Below are 21,615 nucleotides of genomic sequence, written 5' to 3'. Positions count from 1 at the left end.
GTCACTGCTCTGGCCATGGCCAGCACAGAGTTTGTCACCAGCCAGGCACGGGAAGATGGAAAACCCTTTCCAAGGTGTCTTGTAAAACAAAAACTTCACTTAAAAACGGCTCCTTTACCTGCAGAGGGCATCTCCTCACGTCCCTCCCAGCTGCTGGGACGAGTTACGGATTAATTGTGAAATTAAGAGACTCCTGAACATCATCATGAATCTCAAGTTCCGTGGGAGAAGGGTCTAGAACTTTATCAGAAGTGATGAAGTGTCCCTGAGACAGCCAAACCTCATTTGCAAGTGTGCAAATGCAAGTGTGCAAATGCAAGTGTGCCACAGGCATTTAAAGCCCATTTTGAATGCCAAACTTCCTGGATATAAATTATCAGATTATTCTACCAGTTTATCTGACCCTTATCCATTTAACCCCTTTATTATTTGACCCTTACCTATTTCTTCCTCATGTTTCTACCACTGGGCCTTTAAAAACATTATTTAATGCAGCCCAGCAGGTTGTACACAAGATTTGTCTCAATTTGCACAGCAAATGCAGCAATTATTTGAAACTTCAGAGGAAAATCTGATATCAGACATTCCAAAAAAGCCGTGGGTGTGTTCCCAGAAGAGATGCCACTGCCCCATGAGAAGTGTCAAACCCCCCACAGTTCCAAAAACCTGATTGGGAATTCACTATTTTATATTCTCCCCAGTCAAAGGGCAAATGGACCAATCCAACTTTACAAAAAGGTTTTATTGAAAGGATTGAAAAATACTTTGTTTCTCAACAATATTTAAAACCAAGTTTTCAATGTGTTAACAATATGTAACAGGATTTTTTAGCTTTTAAAAATTCAGTACACTGCTTTATTCCCTACTACAGTTGGTAACAACTTCTTCCATTTCTACCAGAGGATAACTTTTTCTTTTTTAAAAAACCAAATTAATTTCCCAGCTTCCATTTTGGCCCTTTGTAGATGAAAGGATCTGTAGGTGCCAGCGACTCACAAACCCTTTAATTAAAAACTCTTAATCAGCAAACCCCTGTTTTTTAGCACAGTTTAACCAAGTTCTTCAGAATAAGCTACATTAGCAAAACGAGGTTTTATTGCCAATAAAGTGAGGTGCATTTCAGCTTTTTTTCTTCAGCTCCCCCCACTCCTGGAGCAGCTCAAATGCAGAGCTGCAGGGCTGCTGCAGCCTCGCTGTCCTGCAGTTTGCAGATTAAAAGCTTGGAAAGGGATTTTGTACGCTCAGCTCAGCTTTGTGATGTGTTACCTCAGCCCAGGCTGGGCCAGGGAGAACCAAGGCAGCTTTTGGAGGAAAAGCCAGGGCTGAAGTCACTGAGCCAGGGCTGCAGCCCTGCCTGGGCTCAGCAGCCACCCAGAAAATGCCTTTTCTCAGCACAATTCTGCACAAGCCAAGCTGCAGCAGCCTCAGAGGCAGCAATGCAATTGCAGCAGGTGATAAACTGAAAGAAGAAATGTCAAGCCAACCCCTAATGTAGATCTAAAGTAGTTCAGTACACTTTGATTACAGATTTAATTGCCTGTGCACTCTGAAAATTAAAAGTTCGGCAATTTAGTCAAGAATAGCTTTACTATTATAAAAAGCATAAATAAAAAGTGCTGAATATAGTTTTATCTTTAAAAAAATACTAGATAAGGCTCATAAATCATTTCACCTCTGCAAAATGATTTTCCACTCCTCAGTGTGCCTAGAACTGCTCATCCTGCACTCATCCACACGTTTCTCTAGACACCATACCCTGTTCCTTCTCTCAATTATTGCATGTTTAAATAAAAGAGTTCCAAAGCAAAAAAAGCCTGACACTTCTCTAGTTCCAAAAGTAACCAGTTATCAAATAACTGAATACTCCGCTTAGGAAACCCGTAAGCAGCTTCAAAACAGTGATAAAACAATTACTGCAGATTCAAGTGAAAGAGAAATCCCAAAAGCTCTCTGGATATTCTCCAAGATATCCCAAAATCCATCTGGTTTTGACCCAATCTAACCAATATTCTACGTTACAAAATGTACAAACCAAGTGTTCATTTATACCGACACGCTTTCATTGTGATTTGAATCTTCACCCAAGAGTTTGCTTCTCTTTTCTGGAAAAGTGCTCTCACCTGCATTTCATGAGCTCAGCCCAGGGCAGCATCCAGAAGGGATGAGACATTATTGAAACCACCAGAGACAACAGGTCAGGCAGAGTTTGGAAATGAAGCCATTTCCCATTTCCACTTTGGACCACAGAAACAACGTAAGACAATCATGAAAAAGGTTCAGCAGAGGTTCTCCCCCCGTTCCCAAGGAAATCCCACCTCAGCCAGGAAATTCCTTCCTTGGCAAGGACTGAACAGCTCCTGTCCCTTCCTTCAGTGAGCGATGCAGCAAGACTTGAAAATGCTGAAGTTTGGGTAAGATGATCAAGAGACTGCACCACAGAGAACATAAATGTAAACATTATCCTTGGGTTTGCTATTTTGCAGTTAAAGTACAGTACAAACCCTTTCCCCCCATCCCAACCAGTTCTTTTGTTGGTTTTTTTTTTTTTTTGTTCTTTCATAAAAGCATATACAATAAAATATGTACAGAGAGAAGTTAGAAACATTTGAAAGCATCTTAAAAAAAGTAAATGTGAGACTTAGAATATCTTGAGTGTGCTGAAGGCACCGTTGCTACTCCACTGGGAATGTGTCCTCTCATTTCTCCAGCCCACCAATGCAGAATCCCACCCTGGATTACTCAGCACCAAGAGTTGGAAGGTTTCCATGGAAGTTGAGGGCATTCAGGATCTTAGAAAAAGATATTTTCTTCAGGACAACAGTGAATTCAGTAGCAATTGAAGTCCAGATTCTTCTTGAACACTTGGAGAATTATTATTATTTTTTAAACATGATAGTCTCTAATGCTACCATTTATCCCAGGGAATCAAACAAAAATAATAAGAAAAACCAAAACATGGATGATTCCCACCAAGAGGAAGTGCAGAGCTGTGAATTAGCTCAGCTACAAACCCAGAATAATCAATGTTCATCCCTGCTGTTTGTGGGTATTTCCACAGAGCTGACAGCCAAGGGTCAACCACTGCTCAAATGGGCACAAGAGAAAGAAATGTATATATAAAAAATATATACTTTTAATTACTAATTCCATCTATTAATAAAAAACATCTTTGTGGGTGTTTCTTCAGTGTGTCACACTTGCAAGTAAGAAAGTATTTTCTGGGCAAGGTGTATTTAAGATAATAGAGAGGAGCTTTTTTAAAAAAAAAGAAAACTTCTCAGAGCCTTTCTGTTCCTAGCAGTGTTAAATGGAGTTACAAACCTATCAAAATGAAAGATTTTAATGCCACTTTTCTGCTGCCACTTTTCCCTGGTGTAGCTACATTCAGCCTACCATGGAACTGGTAAGTCAGAGGTTACAATCAAATCTGCAGATGTGGTTTTGCATCGCAGTCAGGAATGATCCACTCTCAGACTGCTTTTGGAAGGAAATTCACACTGGATCAGAACCATCAGAGCCTTCCACTCCCACTCCTGATGGACAGGAAGGAGCACAACCCTTCCCAGCCCCAGCATCTCAGGGATCTCAACCACAACCACAAGGCAGCCCCGGGGCGGCGCCTGCACCGAGAGCTCCAAAATCCAAGCGGAGGGGAGGGATTGTGCCACATTCCACTGCTCCAAAAATCCCAGCAGAGGGGAGGGATTGTGCCACATTCCACTGCCACGAGCCCTGCTGGCTGTGGACACTCAGAATTCTTCCTCCTCCACGGCGAAGTTGTTCTGCTTCTTGCGGACGTTCCAGTGCAGGCACTCAGCCAGGCTCTCGAACCAGTCGCTCACGGGGTCCCGGAAGCAGATGGAGGGGAGGGGGTAACAAGAGGTAGTGATGCTGATACTGCAACAGCACAGGGCAAGTCAGGCAGGGACAGCAACAGTCTGAACAACCCCCAGCCTGTCCCCACCCAGCACGGAGCTGATTCACTGCCAAACAACAGCTTTCTATGCTCCCTGATCAGAACTACAGCCGCTCTCTAAACAACCAGCAGAGCTCTGGGGACAATTTCTGTCAACCCTCAATTTCTGTCAATCCTGCAGCCTCTGGCATCACCCTCACAGGGACAAAGGAAACCCAAGGCACCACCTTGGCCTTTGGGTTTCAAGTTTTAAGCAACAAGCCCAAGGATTCCAGAGCGTAGCCAAGGGCCAAACCTTGTGTTTGAATCTTTACTGGGCACCTTTCAGTTTCAAGTTTTAAGCAATAAGCCCAAGGATTCCAGAGCGTAGCCAAGGGCCAAACCTTGTGTTTGAATCTTTACTGGGCACCTTTCAGTTTCAAGTTTTAAGCAATAAGCCCAAGGATTCCAGAGCGTAGCCAAGGGCCAAACCTTGTGTTTGAATCTTTACTGGGCTCCTGAACTCCTTTATAGATGACCCAAGCTCAGAGGAAATAAAACCTGTTCAGGATGGAGGGTTACACCAGCTGTACATTTTCCTTCATGGCAAACTGTGTGGGCCAAGAGGAAAAAGGGCATCCTGAAGAACCAATCTGCCCATCTCCTTCCCAGATCTGCCTTTTAACACCTCCACCAGCACATTCTGAACACAAAACTGAGGGACTTCAGACCCTTCTGCTCACTCAAGGCCAGAGCAAGTGACCACAAGCACTGCCAGTCAACCCAGTTTAATCCACGTGGAGTATTCCAGCACCTGTGCTCACAGGCAGCCCCTGTTGGTTTGTATCTTTCAGAATTCCTAAGATTTATCTTGAAGTTAAAATTTACAGGGTTTTCTAAAGATATGCCCATCTTCCTTGCCAAGCATGCAATGTTTACAGAGTCTGAACATTTCACTTGCTTTGGTGGGAAGATCTAAAGAACTCAAGTTAGAAATTAAATCCTTTTAGTGCAGTCTGTGCTCTAGGAGGTGTTAGGGTTTATAAAAGCCTCTTTCTTCACTGCCAAAAACCCTTTTGGCAGATGTTAGAGAATGAGGGAGCTGCATGAATCAGGATTTTCTATACTTAGAGATAATACAATCAGAAAAAAGGATTGACCTGTCTCCATGGCATATTTCCTGCCTCTTCCTTCCATCAAACGAAACCCACGCCGTGTTCCTGGCATCTGGGGAGAGCATGATCTGAAAAACAGGAGTGGTCCAAAACTCAAGAGCAAGGAACAAACACCTCCTCCATCCTCCCTCTGAGTGCAGAACTGAGTCCTTGGAACTCCACACTTGCACTGGAATTCCTCAGCTGTCCATGGCAGCAGTGCAGTAACACCACTCAAGCTCCAAACCTTTCTTTTCTGTTTATGAACATGTTTTTCTATATGCAGTAAATCCCCTTCTTATAAGTACAAGACCTTCCAGTTCCAGCCTGTCCCTTCCTTCCAGTTCAGTTCCTATAACTTTAATTCAGTTACAGGAGCTGACTTAGCTTCTCTTTCAAGAAAAATAATGAAGTCAATCCAGAAAAACAGATTTTAATACATAATGAATCCAAAGCTGTCAAATTTAGAAACTTTGGCTCCTATTTAAATTACATTCCTATTAAAGAATTAACTACCATTGGCCAGTAACACCCACTGACATGAAAGTGTGGGCTGAGAGCTGTGCCATGAATAAACATTGAATTTATGTAGTAAAACAAGAACAAAAAGTCCAGAACACATTAATTTCTCAATGCTAATCATCTAACATCCCCAGGACAAAAGGAGAAAGAGATTCTTCCTTGCACAAGAGTATTTGTCCAAAATACCCATTAACCAAGTCTGTTTTATATTCAGCTATTAAATGTCTCTTTACTGCAAGACAACATGAAAAAAACCTAAATACTGAATTGCAGATAGAGCTACCAGCATATACTTAGAGCTGCAATATTTCTGCATGAAAGGAGAATTTTTGATTCCCTTCACTGATCATTTACAGGCACTTTAGCCAAGATTATGGAACATTTTTCAGAATGCAAATGTAGGAATTCCCATCTCGTAGAATGTTACAGAGCTGTAGTCCAGTAGGAAAAGTGTAAAGTATTCCACTTTAATCAATTTAAGTGGGCAAATTCTTAAATTTAAGTGGGCAAATTCTTCTAAAGAAAGGCACATTGTTGAGCCAGACTTGGTGTGATCCTGCCCCAAGTGAGAGGAGCCACACGACACTCCCCACCTTCCTCATTCCTGTGGCCACCCCAGAAGTTTTTAACCCACAAAGAGAAATAAAAAGACAGAAATCCCACCTTGAGTTCCACTCCAGCAGGAACCACGATGGGTCTGAAGGACAGGGAGTGGGGGCAGATGGGGGTGATCATGATGGCAGGGACGTTGGGGTGGATCATGGACGCTCCGGCCGCGGCGGCGTACGCGGTGCTGCCGGTCGGCGTGGACACGATCACCCCTGGGGACACAACAGGGAGGGACATCAGCACTGAGCCAGGGACTGCTCTGGGGGACACCAACAAACCCCACTGCCACCCTGGGGACAGCAACAGGACAGCACTGAGCCAGGGACTGCTCTGGGGGACACCAACAAACCCCACTGTCACCTCTGGGGACACAGGGGGAAGGGACATCAGCACTGAGCCAGGGACTGCTCTGGGGGACACCAACAAACCCCACTGTCACCCCTGGGGACAGCAACAGGACAGCACTGAGCCAGGGACTGCTCTGGGGGCACCAACAAACCCCACTGTCACCCCTGGGGACAGCAACAGGACAGGGACATCAGCATTAACAACCAGGGATTGCTCTGGGGAACACCAACAAACCCCACTGTCACCCTGGGGACACAACAGGACAGGGACATCAGCATTAACAACCAGGGATTGCTCTGGGGAACACCAACAAACCCCACTGCCACCCTGGGGACAGCAACAGGACAGCACTGAGCCAGGGACTGCTCTGGGGGTCACCAGCACATGCCATGCCAGGAAAGGGAACCTCTCCCCTGGGATTTCACAGCTCAGCTGCAGCCCAGCACACACAAAGTGAGAAACTCCCCCCTGACCCTGCCACGTGGTCTCAGGAGTTGCACAAACTCAGGTTACACAATTTTGTAACAGTGACTTTCACTTTTTTTCTTTAAGGGTAAGAGCTCTAAAGATTAACTCCTGGTGTTCATGAGTTGAGACTGTTTGCCTTCAGCAAATCCAAGCCAATCTTTTCTGAGCTCTTTCTTACCTTTAGCCTGAAATATAATACCCCAAAAAAGATCTGCTTGCCCTCACATGCCCATAAACAGTCTTTCAGCACCTAAAGCTTCACTGTGTAGGAACACACCCATTCTTTGCACACCCTGTTTGCTGTCAGCAGTGAACTGGAGCTCTGTTTCCAGGAGAGAAAACCCTCCAGGGAAACCCAGCAGCCTGAGCTGGGCAGTGAGCAGCACTCACCATCTCCTTGCACCGTGGTTATCAGGTGCCCATCCAGAAACACATCCACGTTGGACAGGTAGGAGGAAGGGCCACGATCCACCACAACTTCATTGAGGACCTGCCACGACACCAGACATTACTCCAGCCTTGGCAGTGAAATAAATGTCAAAAACTGAACATGTTTTCCAGATCTCCTAAAAGTTCAAGCTTATTTAGTACCTGCAAATTAAAGTCTCTTTACACTTCTGTCCTATTGAGTGCCAGCTGAAGATTAAAAATTTAGTTTTGAAGATTAAATTAGATTTAATTCTTAATTTTAAGAATTTAGTTTTGAAGTTTAAGAATTAGTCCCCAGGAGCTGGTCACTAGCAACTTGCAGGGTTTTTCTTCTCATTTATAAAAATGTCTGGTGTGTCTGACTTTAGAACTATTACTTTGTTCTCAAATAGAAGGGTTTTTCTTCTCATTTATAAAAATGTCTGGTGTGTCTCTACTACTTTGTTCTCAAACAGAAGGAAGGCTGGACTCAAGCTTGGAGATATTTCCCAACCTCAACAATTCTGTGAAATTATTTCTACAGCAAAGTATGAGCACTTGTGACAGCACAAAGGAAATGTGTGCAGCAGCTGCTCAGCATTCAGAGCACGCTGGGAGCTGGAGCAGCAAGGCCCAGCCCCACGCTGCTGGGGGAGGGCTTTAATAAAACAAACACAAATTACAAACATTATATTGGGTTTTTTTGGCTTGTTTTGCCCTCTGACCTGATATTGCATAATTTGTTTGCCCACTTCTTTCTCCAGGTTTGCAGACACGACTCCATTCTCCTCTATCCCATTCTGCACTGTGGTTTTCTCCCTGTGCTCCTTCACCACCTTCACCTTGAGCCTGCTCCGGAGAACGAGAGCAGCATTGCCTGCAGAGGAACACAGGGAAAACACACAAAAAGGAGATGCTGGCACAGGAAATCAGCCCAGCAATGACTAACACACTCTAACAAATGCCATCCAACCCTTCCTGAGCTTTCAACATTCCCAGTTTCATTCACAACATAATTGGCTGCACTTGGCCGAAGCTCAAAACTGATTTTTAGTAGCAATGAGCAAAAATCAAAGCCAAATTCCAAGCCAGTCCCTTCCCACTTTTCTTATTATGTAAAAAGAAAATTTAAATTTAAATTTTGTATAGACATTATTGAAATGGGAAAACACTGTTGGGCTCATGTGATCTTCAGTAACATAAAAGCTAAGCTTAAGGAAAATTAAAGCATTAGAAACAAGTATTAAAAGAGAACATTCTAGTGAGAGTTTTAGACATCTTTTCAGGATCTACTTTGGATGCATCTCAAATAATCTCATATTGAAGAAACAAAGAATTTATTTCCTCAAATATTTTATTTGCCTGACTTCTAAGTATTTAAACACTGCACTTTATTTCTATGTTTAGTTGCCATTTAACATAAATTCTACAATATCTTACACTTATTTACTCCAAGAAGTTATTTCTTAGCCCTTTTTCTTTACAGAGCAGTACAGAGAGCAGCACTGGATGGGTCAATGCAATGTAAAACTTCTGTTAATTTAAGATACATTTCTGGTAATTTAAGATTTCTCTCAATTTCAGATACATTTCTCAAGTTTCAGATCTTAAGGGCCAACCTAGAAGAGTTGATTAAGAAAAGTGACAAACAAACACCACACCTTGTCCCCTTAAATTTACCTTCTATAACCTGAGTGACTTGGGACTGAAAATTCTCAAAATTAAATGGAGTAAGAAATCCAAGGGATCCCAGATGAAAAGCCATAACTGGAGGTACACTACCCTATCAATAAAGAAAAGAGTTTTAAAGCTACTCAGTCAAAGCAATCCATACTTCAACTATTTGCCTGTAAATATTGTGACTATTGATGAAACTTCAACTGTGCTTAATAAAAAAACAACACATTTGACATTCTTTTCACAAGGAAAAAAGAGAGAATGAAGAACAAAAGACAAATGCTGAACTTGGCAACAAAGAGAGGGGTAAAAAGCACTTTTAAATACTTCCAAAAGAAAAAGTTTATGGGTTTATTTCCCATAAGAACCAACCTGGAAAAGTGAAGAAGCATAAAGTAAGGTCCCATCTCCTCCCAGGCATATGATAAAGTCTATCTGATTTGAGATATCATCATAGTCTAGGAGAAACATTGAAATAAAAAGTTTTGAATTGAATTGTATCCACAATCTTAATTTCCTAACAAAAATTAGGAAGGTAAGTTACAATTTGGAGCATGCAAACATTCCCTCACAAATATATTAAAAAGCACAATTAAGATGTAACAACTGCCTGCAAAAGACATAAAAGTTTTAGAAATTTGACCCAACAACTAAGAAAACACCAAGACAAAACAAAAAAAATTACACTCCAACTGTCCTTTCAAGAAATCATTTCCATACCTTCCCTAAAGGTGCAGAATTTCTTCTTCACTGGTCCAAAATTCTCATCATTAGCTATAGCAGGGTCTTCCAACACTTTTTTTTCTACATACACTATCATATTGTTCTCCTGAAGAGAGAGAAAACAAGCTTGTGAGGGACCTCCCAACAACACACTTGACTCTCTCCATAATTTCCATTAATTTAAGACTTATAAATAATATTTACAGTAGTGTTCTGCATCTGCTGGGTGTTTTTAATGTGTGGTCTGATCCTGATGAGAATTTTGCAGCAGGCACAGACCATTTAATAAAGTAAAGCTTGGAGTATAGATTACATGATACAGCAATAATGCTGTGTTTGCTCAAGGCTTAAAGGTTTCAGCTCTTTATATCCCATTCCTGTCATTTAGAATGTAAACAGAATGGAAGTTTTTGCTTTAATAATTTTAGTTTTCAGCTTCATGCTGATCTTAACTTCTGCAACAAATTTGAGTACACCCCGTGGCAGTGGGTATGAAGATTTGATTGCACAAATTCTGCACAGAATCAGCAGCTGGAGAGAGCTGAGGTGTCATTTCTGTCTTCTCACCTCAGTGAGGTACACGCAGAGCTCTTTGAAGGGCTGCAGCAGACTGGCATCACGGATCTTCTTAATCACAAGGACACTCTTGGGAGGTTTGTTCCATGTCAACCGCTGGCTTGCTGGATCCTGAATGTGCCTGGGGGACAAAAAAACCCCCAAACATCAGCACAGTTTGGTCTGACACCTTTCTGACCTAGTAAAAATACATCCTCCAGTGTGAGAACACACAGCCCCACACACCAGGCAGGGAAAGGCAGTAATTCATACTGCAGGGATGTTCCTGAGGGAAAGGAAATAATTCACACTGCAGTGATATTTCTGAAGGAAAGGCAATAATTCCAATTGCAGTGATGTGAATTTATGTATTAATGTATGGAGAACACACAGCCCTACACACCAGGCAGGGGAAGGCAATAATTCCCATTGCAGGGATGTTCCTGAGGGAAAGGCAATAATTCACACTGCAGGGATGTTCCTGAGGGAAAGGAAATAATTCACACTGCAGTGATGTTTCTGAAGGAAAGGCAATAAATCCAATTGCAGTGATGCAAATTTATGTATTAATGTATGGAGACCACACAGCCCTACACACCAGGCAGGGAAAGGCAGTAATTCCCATTGCAAGGATGTTCCTGAGGGAAAGGGAATAATTCCAATTGCAGTGATGTGAATTTATGTATTAATGTATGGAGACCACACAGCCCTACACACCAGGCAGGGAAAGGCAGTAATTCCCATTGCAAGGATGTTCCTGAGGGAAAGGGAATAATTCCAATTGCAGTGATGTGAATTTATGTATTAATGTATGGAGACCACACAGCCCTACACACCAGGCAGGGAAAGGCAGTAATTCCCATTGCAAGGATGTTCCTGAGGGAAAGGGAATAATTCCAATTGCAGTGATGTTTCTGTGCTTTCCTAGATGCAGGTGATAACACAGAATTAATAATTGTGGTCCCTGCTGCCCTGTGAATGACTGTGCCAACAGGGACCTGAACAAAAGCACCACAAAAGCTCTCAGAAAAAGTTCCTCAACTGACTGACACCACTGCTTCCTCTTGGTTTAGTGCACACTCAAAGGAGAAACAGTCAATTAGAGGATCTGAAAAAGTCACAGCATCATTTTTTTCCCCATCCAATACTCTAAGTCAAACAGCTTAATGTAAATTTAAAATCCATTTTATTTCAGTGCTCACATTTGAGATACAAACACAGCAGAAACTAAAGGTTAATGCAGGGCTCTGATATCAATAATGCTGCCAAGGAGTAGGGATTGCAGCACTGAACAAACCCAGAACTAGCACCAACTTCATTCAAACAACAGCCAGTCTGCCTGTTTCAGCTGTACTCACCAAGTCCATGCACTGCTACTGAATGAAAAGTTATTCATAACTTGCTTTAATATCTTCATGTTTCTTTCCAGGGCTCAGGCAAAAGCAACAGCTCCAAATAAAACAAAAGGCTGAGGCTTTTATCACTTGTTAATAACTGCAACCTCAGAAGAATACATTTTTTCCTGAAAAATGTTTTTTTCTTCTACTGAAGATTTCAATCAGTTCCGATAAAAAGTTGTGAAGGCTTTACAAAAAATCCTGTGTAAAACTTGTATTCCAGATCCTTGAGGCAAGGTTTCATAAAGAAAATCCCATTTCAAGAAAAATAAACAGGTATTTGATTTGCCTTTCTCTCAAGAGCACAAGCCCCTGATCCTTTCTTCACTGAGTATTCCATCAATTCATCTGCTGATCAAAAAGCAGATTTGCAAGTTCTAGAGCTGCTGGTTGTATTGAAAGAGACACCCAACCTTCCCTAACTTAAGCCTGCTCATAAAAACTATGATTTTCTGTTAAAAATAATTCCTCCAGTGAGGAGACTTTAACAAAATTACCCACAGCAGAGGGGGAAAAAAACACCAACAAGGTTTTGCTTGTTTTTAAAACCCACAAAACCTCGCGTGCAGCAAAAGTAATTTACAATTTGCTTTTCAAACAAGTCCTTGCCTTCAGCAGCCTGGGGGCAGCTCTGCTCCCAGCCCTGCCTGCCCAAGGTTTTCCCTGGCACAATCCTGTCCCTGTCCTTATATCCCAGCCCTGGCCAGCCCCTGGGAGGAGCAATTCCCCAGGTCAGGTGGGTAAACACAACCTGGGCTGGCTTTCAGCTGCACTGCAGCACCCCAGGGCTCTTTACAGCACCAGGGGAGAATGAGGAAGCTCTGAGTTGCCAAAGGGAGGGATCTGGGTTAGACTTTCCCAGGAAAGGGTTGGATATCTCCAGGAAGGTTAGAGTCTACAGAGATAGAGATTTGGGCAAATAAATATTGACTGCAATGTCTTACAGTTAACTGGAAGAGCAATTAAATAAAAGTTTTTTAGAGGGGCAGAAAGCACAGAATGGTTTGAGTTGAAAGGGCCTTAAAGCTCATCCTTCCACCATCTCAGGTGGCTCCAAGCCATGTGAACCTGGTCTTAGGCACATCCAAGTGGGGCAGCCACAGCTCCTCTGTGCCAGGGCCCACCAAAACCAGGAACCACTGCCTTGGTTAAACCCTGAAATTCCTCACCTGGCCAGATCAGGACTCCATTGATTAAGTATGTAACACCTGTATAGAAAGGAACACTTTATGCCACCCAACCTACAAAATTAAAATGTTTATTTGCTCACTAAGCAGAAACCAGACCTTTACTTCCACATTTATCAAAAAAGGAAACTTGCTTTACCTGAAAGTACCGGAGACCAAACAGAAAAATTGAAAGTACAAATTCAAACATCATCACCAAGGCAGGGAGAAGGCTTCCCTCAGATTTCACAGCACACAGAACAGTTCCTCTTCCTCCCCTTTTTTAACAGAGTTGGAAATATGAGAGTTGCCCTTTTAGACACCAAACTATGGATTGCAGACTATGCCAACTTGGCAAAGCTGACCCCAGGATGGCAATCAAGCAACATGAAAACCCCTAAATACCAGGTAAAATACAAACAGTGCTGAGGGAGAAGGGGCTGTTTAGCCTGGAGAAAAGGAGACTCAGGGGTGACCTCAACACTCCCTACAGCTCCTGAAAGGTGCCTGTGCTCAGCTGGGGTTTGGCTCTGTCTCCAGGAACTGACAGAACCAGAGGACACAGCCTCAAGCTGCACCAAGGGAAATATGGGTTGGATATTGGGAAGAAGTTTTTTTACAGAAAGGGTGATAAAGATTTTTACAGAAAGAGTGATAAAGTTCTGGAATGGCTGCCCAGGGAGTGCTGGAGTCACCATCCCTGGGTGTGTTTAACAAAGCCTGGATGTGGCACTGGGTGCCAGGGTTTAGCTGAGGTGTTGGACTCAATGGTCTTGAAGGTCTCTTCCAACCTGGGGATTCTGTGAATTCTGATTAGGGGGTGAACAAAGTGGAATCAGTGGGAAAGCAAAGTGGTTTTCTTTGTCACAGAAGGAGCAGTGCCACTGATGGAGGAGTACTCACATAATCGTTTTGGGATTCTGCAGCATGCAGGCCTTTGGTCCAAACGTGGTCACTGGGCATGGTCCATGCAAGGAGCGTGTTCTCCTGAAGGCACAGAAAATAATCAGTGAGTAAGAGAGATGTGCTGACAAACTGGGGCTGCATGGCTGCTCAAACCCTCCTTTGAACCAGCTGCACACAAGCAATACAGGGCAAAGTGCATTTCTCAAACCTACGTGTGCTTCCCAGGCAGGGTGATTTTACAGATTAGCTCTCACATTTCCAATGGCTGCATCAGTTCCACTGCTGCACAACAACAATTTTATTCTGTGTTTCTCAAAGCACTACATCTTATCTAAAAGCACATTTTTTAAAATGGCTGAATCTGGTATAAATACAGCTAAAACAGCTCAGTGAGGCTCTTCACCTCACTGAGGGCTTTGGGTTTCCCAGTGTGTGACTTGACAAGGAGCTCTCCAACACCTCCAGATGTTTTCAAGTCACACTGTCTTGGTCATTTAAACACCCATAATAAATTAATCAAACAGCTTCTTCAACTCTAAGGCACATGGAGATTTGTATCTGCAGTATCAGGCTGCAATTTTGAACAGGCTGAGAAATAATTTCTGTTCCCCCCCCCCATTTATTTCTCTGATAAAATATTTGTCTTCAAATAATCAGGGGCTCTGAGGTGTCATTTATCCTCAAAATTGAATCCCACCAGGACACAGGGTTATTCCTGGCTCTAGGATGAGATTAGCTGGAGAAATTCAGAACTCTTCTGCCTCACCTCCCTCCCAAACTCCTCCAGCAAAGCTGGAACTGGGAGGAAAACTTGCTCAAGCCATGGAACTGTTGAAGCATTATGTGACTGCTATTAGAATTATTCCATTATAAAGGAGGGGGAAGCATTTATTTCCTGGGCTTAATTCAATCCCATCTTGCTTGTAACAATCATCACTGCAGGGCCTTCTATTGTGTGTTACAAAGTAGCTCAGGCCAGCCTGATGACTCACTCCTAGAGCTAAAAAAACCCTCAGAAATTAAATAAAAATCAAAACCAGATCACAGGTTAAACATATAATTAAGGAACAACAGCAACATCTTATTTGTTCCTTGCCTAATAAAATAGGCCAGTCTAAGACTTGAATTCCAGTAACAAAACCAGAATAATTTCTTTTGCATCTGTAAGTCCAGGTATGGCTGACCAAGTTAGATAAGAGCATTACTAAGTGTTTTATAAACTTTACCCTACTGATATTAAAACAGAAAAAAGAGCAAGGACTGACATAACAAGAGATTAACGTGTCTGTCAATATGAGCAAAGGGATGATAAGTCTTTATCTACTTGTGAACAATTACCCTTGGCACTAGGATGGTTAAATAACACCCTGGCAGCTTCACCTCCCACTGCTTGCTCCACTCCAGCTTCTCCCAGATAACTGTAATTTTTGCCCTCTCCCAACACAGGTCATTATTTGATGCCACTCCCAGTGACTGACCAAATTTTGTTTAAATATCCATGTCTGACCTTCATGACATTCCAAAAAGTTTTCCCTGCAATTCCTAATTAATAAGTGGTGTAAATTCTCCACTGGTTTTATCAGTGCTCAATAAAGAGCGTGAGTGAACAGAATTTCAAGTTATTCCTAGTCAGGCTGCCTTTGCTAAGAATGAGCAGCAATGCCCTGGAAATTCTACATCTTTTAGGGCAATCTATTTATCAGTTCCCAGCAGCTGGGCAGCTACCTGGAGCTGAACAGCACAGAGGAAGCCTGAGAGCAGCACTTCCTGCCAGCCTGCAAAATGCCCTGAGACAATTTAGCTCTGCAGTGAAGACAGCCAGAGAATGACTGCAGAGCATCCTAATGAAGGAAAATCTCAGAAGCAATTACCCTGATTCAAGCCCACAACAGACACAGCACTTCTGGCTGAAAAAGCAGCTGTTTAGCTAGAAAATAATACACAAAAATTTAGATCTTCTGTGCAGGCTGACTGAAAGGTTTGAGTAGAGAAGGGAAAACCACCAAGTTTTACAGCACAATTTAAATACCAAGTCTTACACATTGACCATACACACATCACCAGAGCTCCAACAGAGCACAGCCCTCAGAAGACACTTCCCAGAAGCATCAAATACACCGAGCTACAAACACAGAGCAGTTATTTTCCTAACCTTTCAAGGCTTTTAGTTTGCCTCCCTTCACCACCAAGCCACCCCCTGTGCCCTTCAGCCTCACCCGTGGGTTCTCTTGCCTCCCAAGAGCATTCCTACCAGCAAAGCAGGAGCTCTGAGCAGGAATTCCATCTGCTGAGCAGCTCCCTCGTGCCTCTGCCCATGCTTTGGGGACAGCCACAGCACAAGGAAGGTGAAGTCTGTGCCTTCCACAAGATCAAGACATGGCGCTGCCCCTGCCTGCTGTTCAATATTTACAGCAGGTCCAAAGATCACCAGATCAGAAGTTCTACCCACCCTGTCCACATGACAGGAGCCTTGCAATGAGATCAGAAAGTTGGCTTCAAAAAACGAATGGGTGTTTCTCACCGCTCTGAAACCGTCTGCAAACACCAAGTCACTTTTTGCTGCCTCACACACAGGTTTTTAACACACAGCACTAAAGCTCTGCCTTGAGCTTTTGTAAAAGTCTGAAGAATTGTCTCTTACTGTTGACTGATTATTTTTTGGAGACTGTGAGCTCTGCAGATACCTGTTTTGACAAGCCATGAAACTTTGATTCTGCTCTCAGTCAACACTCCACACCTTTGTTTTGCACCTTCTGAGACACATTTTAAAAATCCCTCATGGCCATATGAAAGAACCACTAAAACCTAGTTAATTTCACATATTTTAGCACCGAGGGCAAGAAGCAGGGGTCTCACCTGAATTCTTTGGTGCTTCCAAGGGCAGGTGAAGCTGACAAACTCCGTGACTTGGCGCGGCCCCGGCTGGTGCTGCCCCACTCCTCATCATCATGGCACGCTGAGCAGTGGTAGGCAGAGTCTGAGTTGCCATCAGCCTTGCTGGCACACAGCTTCTCCCGACTCATCTCCATGCTGGAGCTGCAGGAGCCTCAGCCAGAGAGAAATTCAATCCCTGCAGTGGAGAGGGACAGGCAAAACCTCAGCGCTGGCAAAGGTAACGGAGCTTTCCTTTAAATTCCAATTATGGGATCAGCTGGCTCAAGGAAAAACAGAAGATTTGCTATCACAATCCCTCTTCTCTCAGTAGATAACATGCTGAACATCAAAAAAAAACCACTGGAGTTGTGCTTCATGTCAAGAAACTCCTGGAGTTGTCCAGGAGATGAGGGTTGCTGCTGAGAGGAGCTGGTGCTTTGAGACATTTCCCTGCTTTCTGCAGCCCCTGCTCTGTGGTCAGCACTGCTGACCAAGGTGGAGTTTTGCCAAGGCCCTCACAGTGGTTTTTATAATTGCTTTTCAGCAATTAAAGTGTTTTAAAGTCCCTGCAAGAAAATCTGGAGGAGCACGTTACACTAAAGCCAGTTTGCATACACTAATAAAGACCTTTCCTAACAATCTGGGAAGTTCTTCAAGGTAATGAGAAGTTCCTGGAATTAAAAATGATCAGTGTGTTCCCAGACTGAGACGAGGCCCAGCACAGATTTGTGTCTTCAGTTATGCAAGAGATAAAACTAATTTCTTTTAGCTATTTAAAAGAAAGAAAAGCTTTAAATACGTGCCAAAGAATCAAGGCACAGGAAAACTATAAAGTCAGGAAAAATGATAGTCTCCTATGAGGTGATGCATATATTGAATACATAAAATAAAATACTCAGAGGAAAAAAAAACACCATCCCTGTCAGATAATGCCACAGAAATAACCTTAATAAGCCTCAGCTTTTGAAAAAAAAAGAGGTTAATACCAAGCTGAGGAGAGACAAAAAACAAATTGGAGGACAATACCTAAGTCCTTAACTCATTTCTGACAAACTGGGGAGATGATCCAAACCAAACAGGACAAAAGAAGGACAAATGTGCAGTATTTCAGTTCCATGAACAACCAGCACAAATGAGAGATAAACAGCTGGGCAGAGCACAGCTTTGCAGAAGTAAAAAAACAAACCACAAAACCAAAACAAAACCCAAACTTGAAATAAGTTGTCGAGATCTTGTGGGCAAGTTGTCATCATTACTTGAAGGAAGCAGAGGAGAAATCTTATCAGAATAAAAATAGAAACCAACTTTCAGTGTATGAACAAACACTAAACCATAAACAAATAGTATCCATGTGAGTGCAGCACATTCCTCAAGTCAGTTGATTCCAACACAAGGGGAAAAATTTGGTTCAGTAAAAATTTGCAGATGTTTTTTTCCAATGGTTTCATCACTTTGGATGAAGCTCCCACCTCATCCTGCAGAGAGAGGAACTGAACATTGGTGCAACCATGAAAATGGACTGAGGCTCTGGAAAATCATCATCCAGTGAGGAGATCTGGGGGAAAGTCCCCAGAGAATGGCAAACCCCATAATTTCACCAGAACCCCAACCTGCAGACAACAAAACCAACAAAACACAGTTGTAATTCTAAACTCATTACTAAATTAGACAGCACCACCACCTAATCAAATTAGAAAGTGCTTTTGCTCCTGCTCTAGCTTAGGCTTACCCGGGGAGAGCATCACTACAAAGAGGTGCAATTAATGCCAGCCATTAATGATTTATAGCATCCTGCCCTTGGAAGGTATCAATGTTTAACTGGGGGTCACTCATTGCTGTGTCACCTGTGACGACCACTGCTTGGGAAACAGATATTGCAACAGACCTGCAGTTCTGTCCAGCTAAGATTAGCAAAATGTACCTCTATTTTTAGACAATTCGAGCTGATATATAAATTTTGTGCCCATTAGTTTAGCAAAGGAGGCAGAGAACAATAATTTATGTAATAAGCAAGATGTATTTCCGTGAGACTTTGACTGAAGAATGTTCATCTGACAGATGCTGACAGGAAAGAAAATCAGATTAGCTCAAAACTGGAAGTAAGAAGTGCACAGACATACTAAATACAGCCTAAGAACTTGATATTCCCCCCATGTAATACTTTCCAATTCAGGATGTTTTAACTAGAGCTTACACCATGTACTGTTTAATTAACATTCCCTCACAAGACCTTTATTGAATAAGCAGACTTGACATAAGACAAAACTGCCACTGAACAGCTTCCAGGATGGGATCCAAAAAAACCTTTAAGCACATGGTAACAAACTAATGAAAAGGCTGCTCTGTTTTAAATCATGTCCAAAATAAAAACAACACAAGAAAAGCAAGTATTTAAACGTCCAGCACTGCAGAATGAAGGACAACTGAGGAAGTGTCAACATTTAACAACACGTATCTGTGATGGTGACACAGCAGCCAGGTGAATCACCTCTCACACATATCCAACTCCAGTTTTATTGTAGCTTCCCATTTTTAATTTCACTCCATGTTCCCCTGAACAACAACCTCCCAAAGGCTTCATCAAACCACCTTCATACAACCCCACGACATCCCCCAAAGGAGCTGCAAGGCTGCAAATCACCAAGGGATTTCATTTCATTTTATAACGACCATGCTTGTAAGCTGTTCTTTCGTAACAAACTTTTCCTGCCCTAAATCATCCTGGTTAAAGGATTACTGTAGGGTCCATCCTGACAAAATCCTCACAGTGCTTTCACCACCCACCAAGCGATTTCTTAGAAATTATAGCAGTCATTCAAAACTCATTTTGTACTTTATTACTGACTTTCTCTTGGGGCCTAAGAGGACAATGTTCTATCCAAAACTGCACCTCTTGTCCCGTTGCTGGAGAGCACTGTGTGCTTGATCACTCTGCTCTGTGGAGCTTTCTTTTGTTGTATTTTGCTGAATAAAGCACTCCAGCAGAGGTTACATGCCCATGACTCCATCCCGAAGGCACTAAACCCCCTCTCACACACACAAAAACGAAGGAGCAACTCCACCAGACAGACAAAGCTTGGTTTAGTCACAACTTCATATATCCAGCGAGCCTGCAGAAAACCAAAACCCCTATTAAAACCCAGGCAGACTGGCTGCAGATACAATTTTAGGTTCTGATTACACACCCCAAATGCTATTTCCACCAAAACCCAGGCAGTTTGAGCACCACGTGTGCGCGGCCCAGGCAAAACAAGTCCACTTGTTAACCCTTCATCTGCTGAAGCCCAGCACCCGAAGCCAGGGCTGGGCCCTCGGGGGGCAAACAGCGGGGCTGGCCCGTGTCTGTGATGACAACACAGAAAAGGGGTTTATTTTTTCTGTCCTGTAACTTTCACTCCCTGATAGCTCTGCTGATAGAAAACGGGAGAAAAGCAGCATTCCAGGATGGAAACGGGATCCACACACTGTCCTGGCCGGCACAAACCGCCCCAGGACCAGCTTGTTCCACCTCCTGAGACAGCAGGGAGAGCAGCCCCGAGGGTCTTCCCTGAAAAGCCTGGAATTCACCCCAAAATTCATTCACCCCCAAAATTCAGCCGGCAAGCGTTATCCGGCCTCGGGGGGGCAAACAGCGGGGCTGGCCCGTGATCCATCCCTGCGGGAAGGGTTATCCGGCCTCGGGGCTGCCCAGGAGGAACGAGGGAATGCGGGCACTTGGGACACATGCCGGCGGGGACAGGCACTGGGCAGGGGACACAGGGACACGCAGCGGGGACGCGCACCGGGGGGACAGAGGGACGCGCACCGGGGACACACACGCGCACCGCGGACACCCGCGCCGCTCCCCCCTCAGGGCCCCGCGGGCCGCCCCGCGCGGCTCCCCCGGCGCCCCGACTCACGGCGTGGCTCAGGGCCGGGCCCCGCGGCGCTGCTGGCGGCGCTGGGCGCTGTGAGGGGCGCGGGGCCGGCGGGCCCTGCGCGCCTCCATCGTCCCCTCCCCGCCGCCCCCGCGCAGGCGCGGTTCCGCCGCGGGCCCGGCGCGCAGGCGCGGGCGGTGCGGCTGCGCGGGGTGATTAGCGCTAATTAGCGGTCATTAGCCGCGGGTGCGGCGCGGGGGAGCTGGGGGTGTGTAGTGGCTGCTTGTGTGGGGGTTCGCGTCGGGTTGTACCCGCGTTGGAGGTGCCAGAGGGGGATATGGGCAGCGGACACGTTCGGCCAGCCCACAGCCCTCACGCCGCCCCACAGCCCCCGAGCCGTCACAGCCCCGAATTCCGGCCATCCCACAGTCCTCACACCTCCAAATTCCGGCCATCCCAAACCCCTCACACCACCCCAGCCGTCACAGGTTCAATTTCCGGCCATCCCCACCCCTCACACCACCCCACAGCCCCCGGGCCGTCATAGCTCCAAATTCCGGCCATCCCACACCGTCATCTCCTGCCGTCCCACACCTTCACCTCCTGCCATCGCACACCTTCACCTCCTGCCATCCCATCCCTCCAACCATCCCACATCTTCACCTCCAGCCATCCCACATTTTCACCTCCTGCCATCCCATCCCTCCAACCATCCCACATCTTCACCCCCACAATCTCACCCTTCCCACCATCCCACACCCCTCACACCATCCCACACCCCCCAAACACCTCCAGTTTCCGACCATCTCACACCTCTAGCTATCCCTCCTCTCCAGCCATCCTACCATCCCACCCCTGCAGCAATCCCGCACTTCCTACCTCCAAGCATCTCAACACTCCAAACATCCCATCTCCCACCCCTCCAAGTGTCCTACCTCTCACCATCCCATCTTCCACCCTCCGACCATCCCATCTCCCCGCCTCGCACCGTCCCATCCCTCATCTCCAGCCATCCCATCCTTGCAGCCATCCCACCTTCAACCATCCCATTCCTCC

The 21,615-nt window shown here is 44.5% G+C and overlaps 1 protein-coding gene across 1 annotated transcript; it reads right to left on the bottom strand.

The window, feature by feature from the left end:
* Positions 1-723: 723 nt before the first annotated feature.
* Positions 724-20,674, bottom strand: NADK (NAD kinase). The gene is made up of 12 exons (XM_041419669.1): positions 20,602-20,674; positions 16,685-16,898; positions 13,826-13,909; positions 10,372-10,501; positions 9,802-9,910; positions 9,454-9,539; positions 9,085-9,187; positions 8,130-8,281; positions 7,387-7,486; positions 6,235-6,392; positions 5,056-5,138; positions 724-3,897 (listed from the first exon to the last, which is right to left on the bottom strand). The coding sequence occupies exons 2-12, from the start codon at positions 16,855-16,857 to the stop codon at positions 3,750-3,752; spliced, it is 1,326 nt and encodes a 441-aa protein (XP_041275603.1). The 5' UTR covers positions 16,858-16,898; positions 20,602-20,674; the 3' UTR covers positions 724-3,749.
* Positions 20,675-21,615: the final 941 nt, after the last annotated feature.

This window comes from Onychostruthus taczanowskii, unplaced genomic scaffold, assembly GCF_017590055.1.
Source record: "Onychostruthus taczanowskii isolate IOZ18803 unplaced genomic scaffold, ASM1759005v1 scaffold61, whole genome shotgun sequence".
Taxonomy (NCBI): Eukaryota; Metazoa; Chordata; class Aves; order Passeriformes; family Passeridae; genus Onychostruthus; species Onychostruthus taczanowskii.
This window is presented reverse-complemented; position numbering and strand designations above follow the sequence as displayed.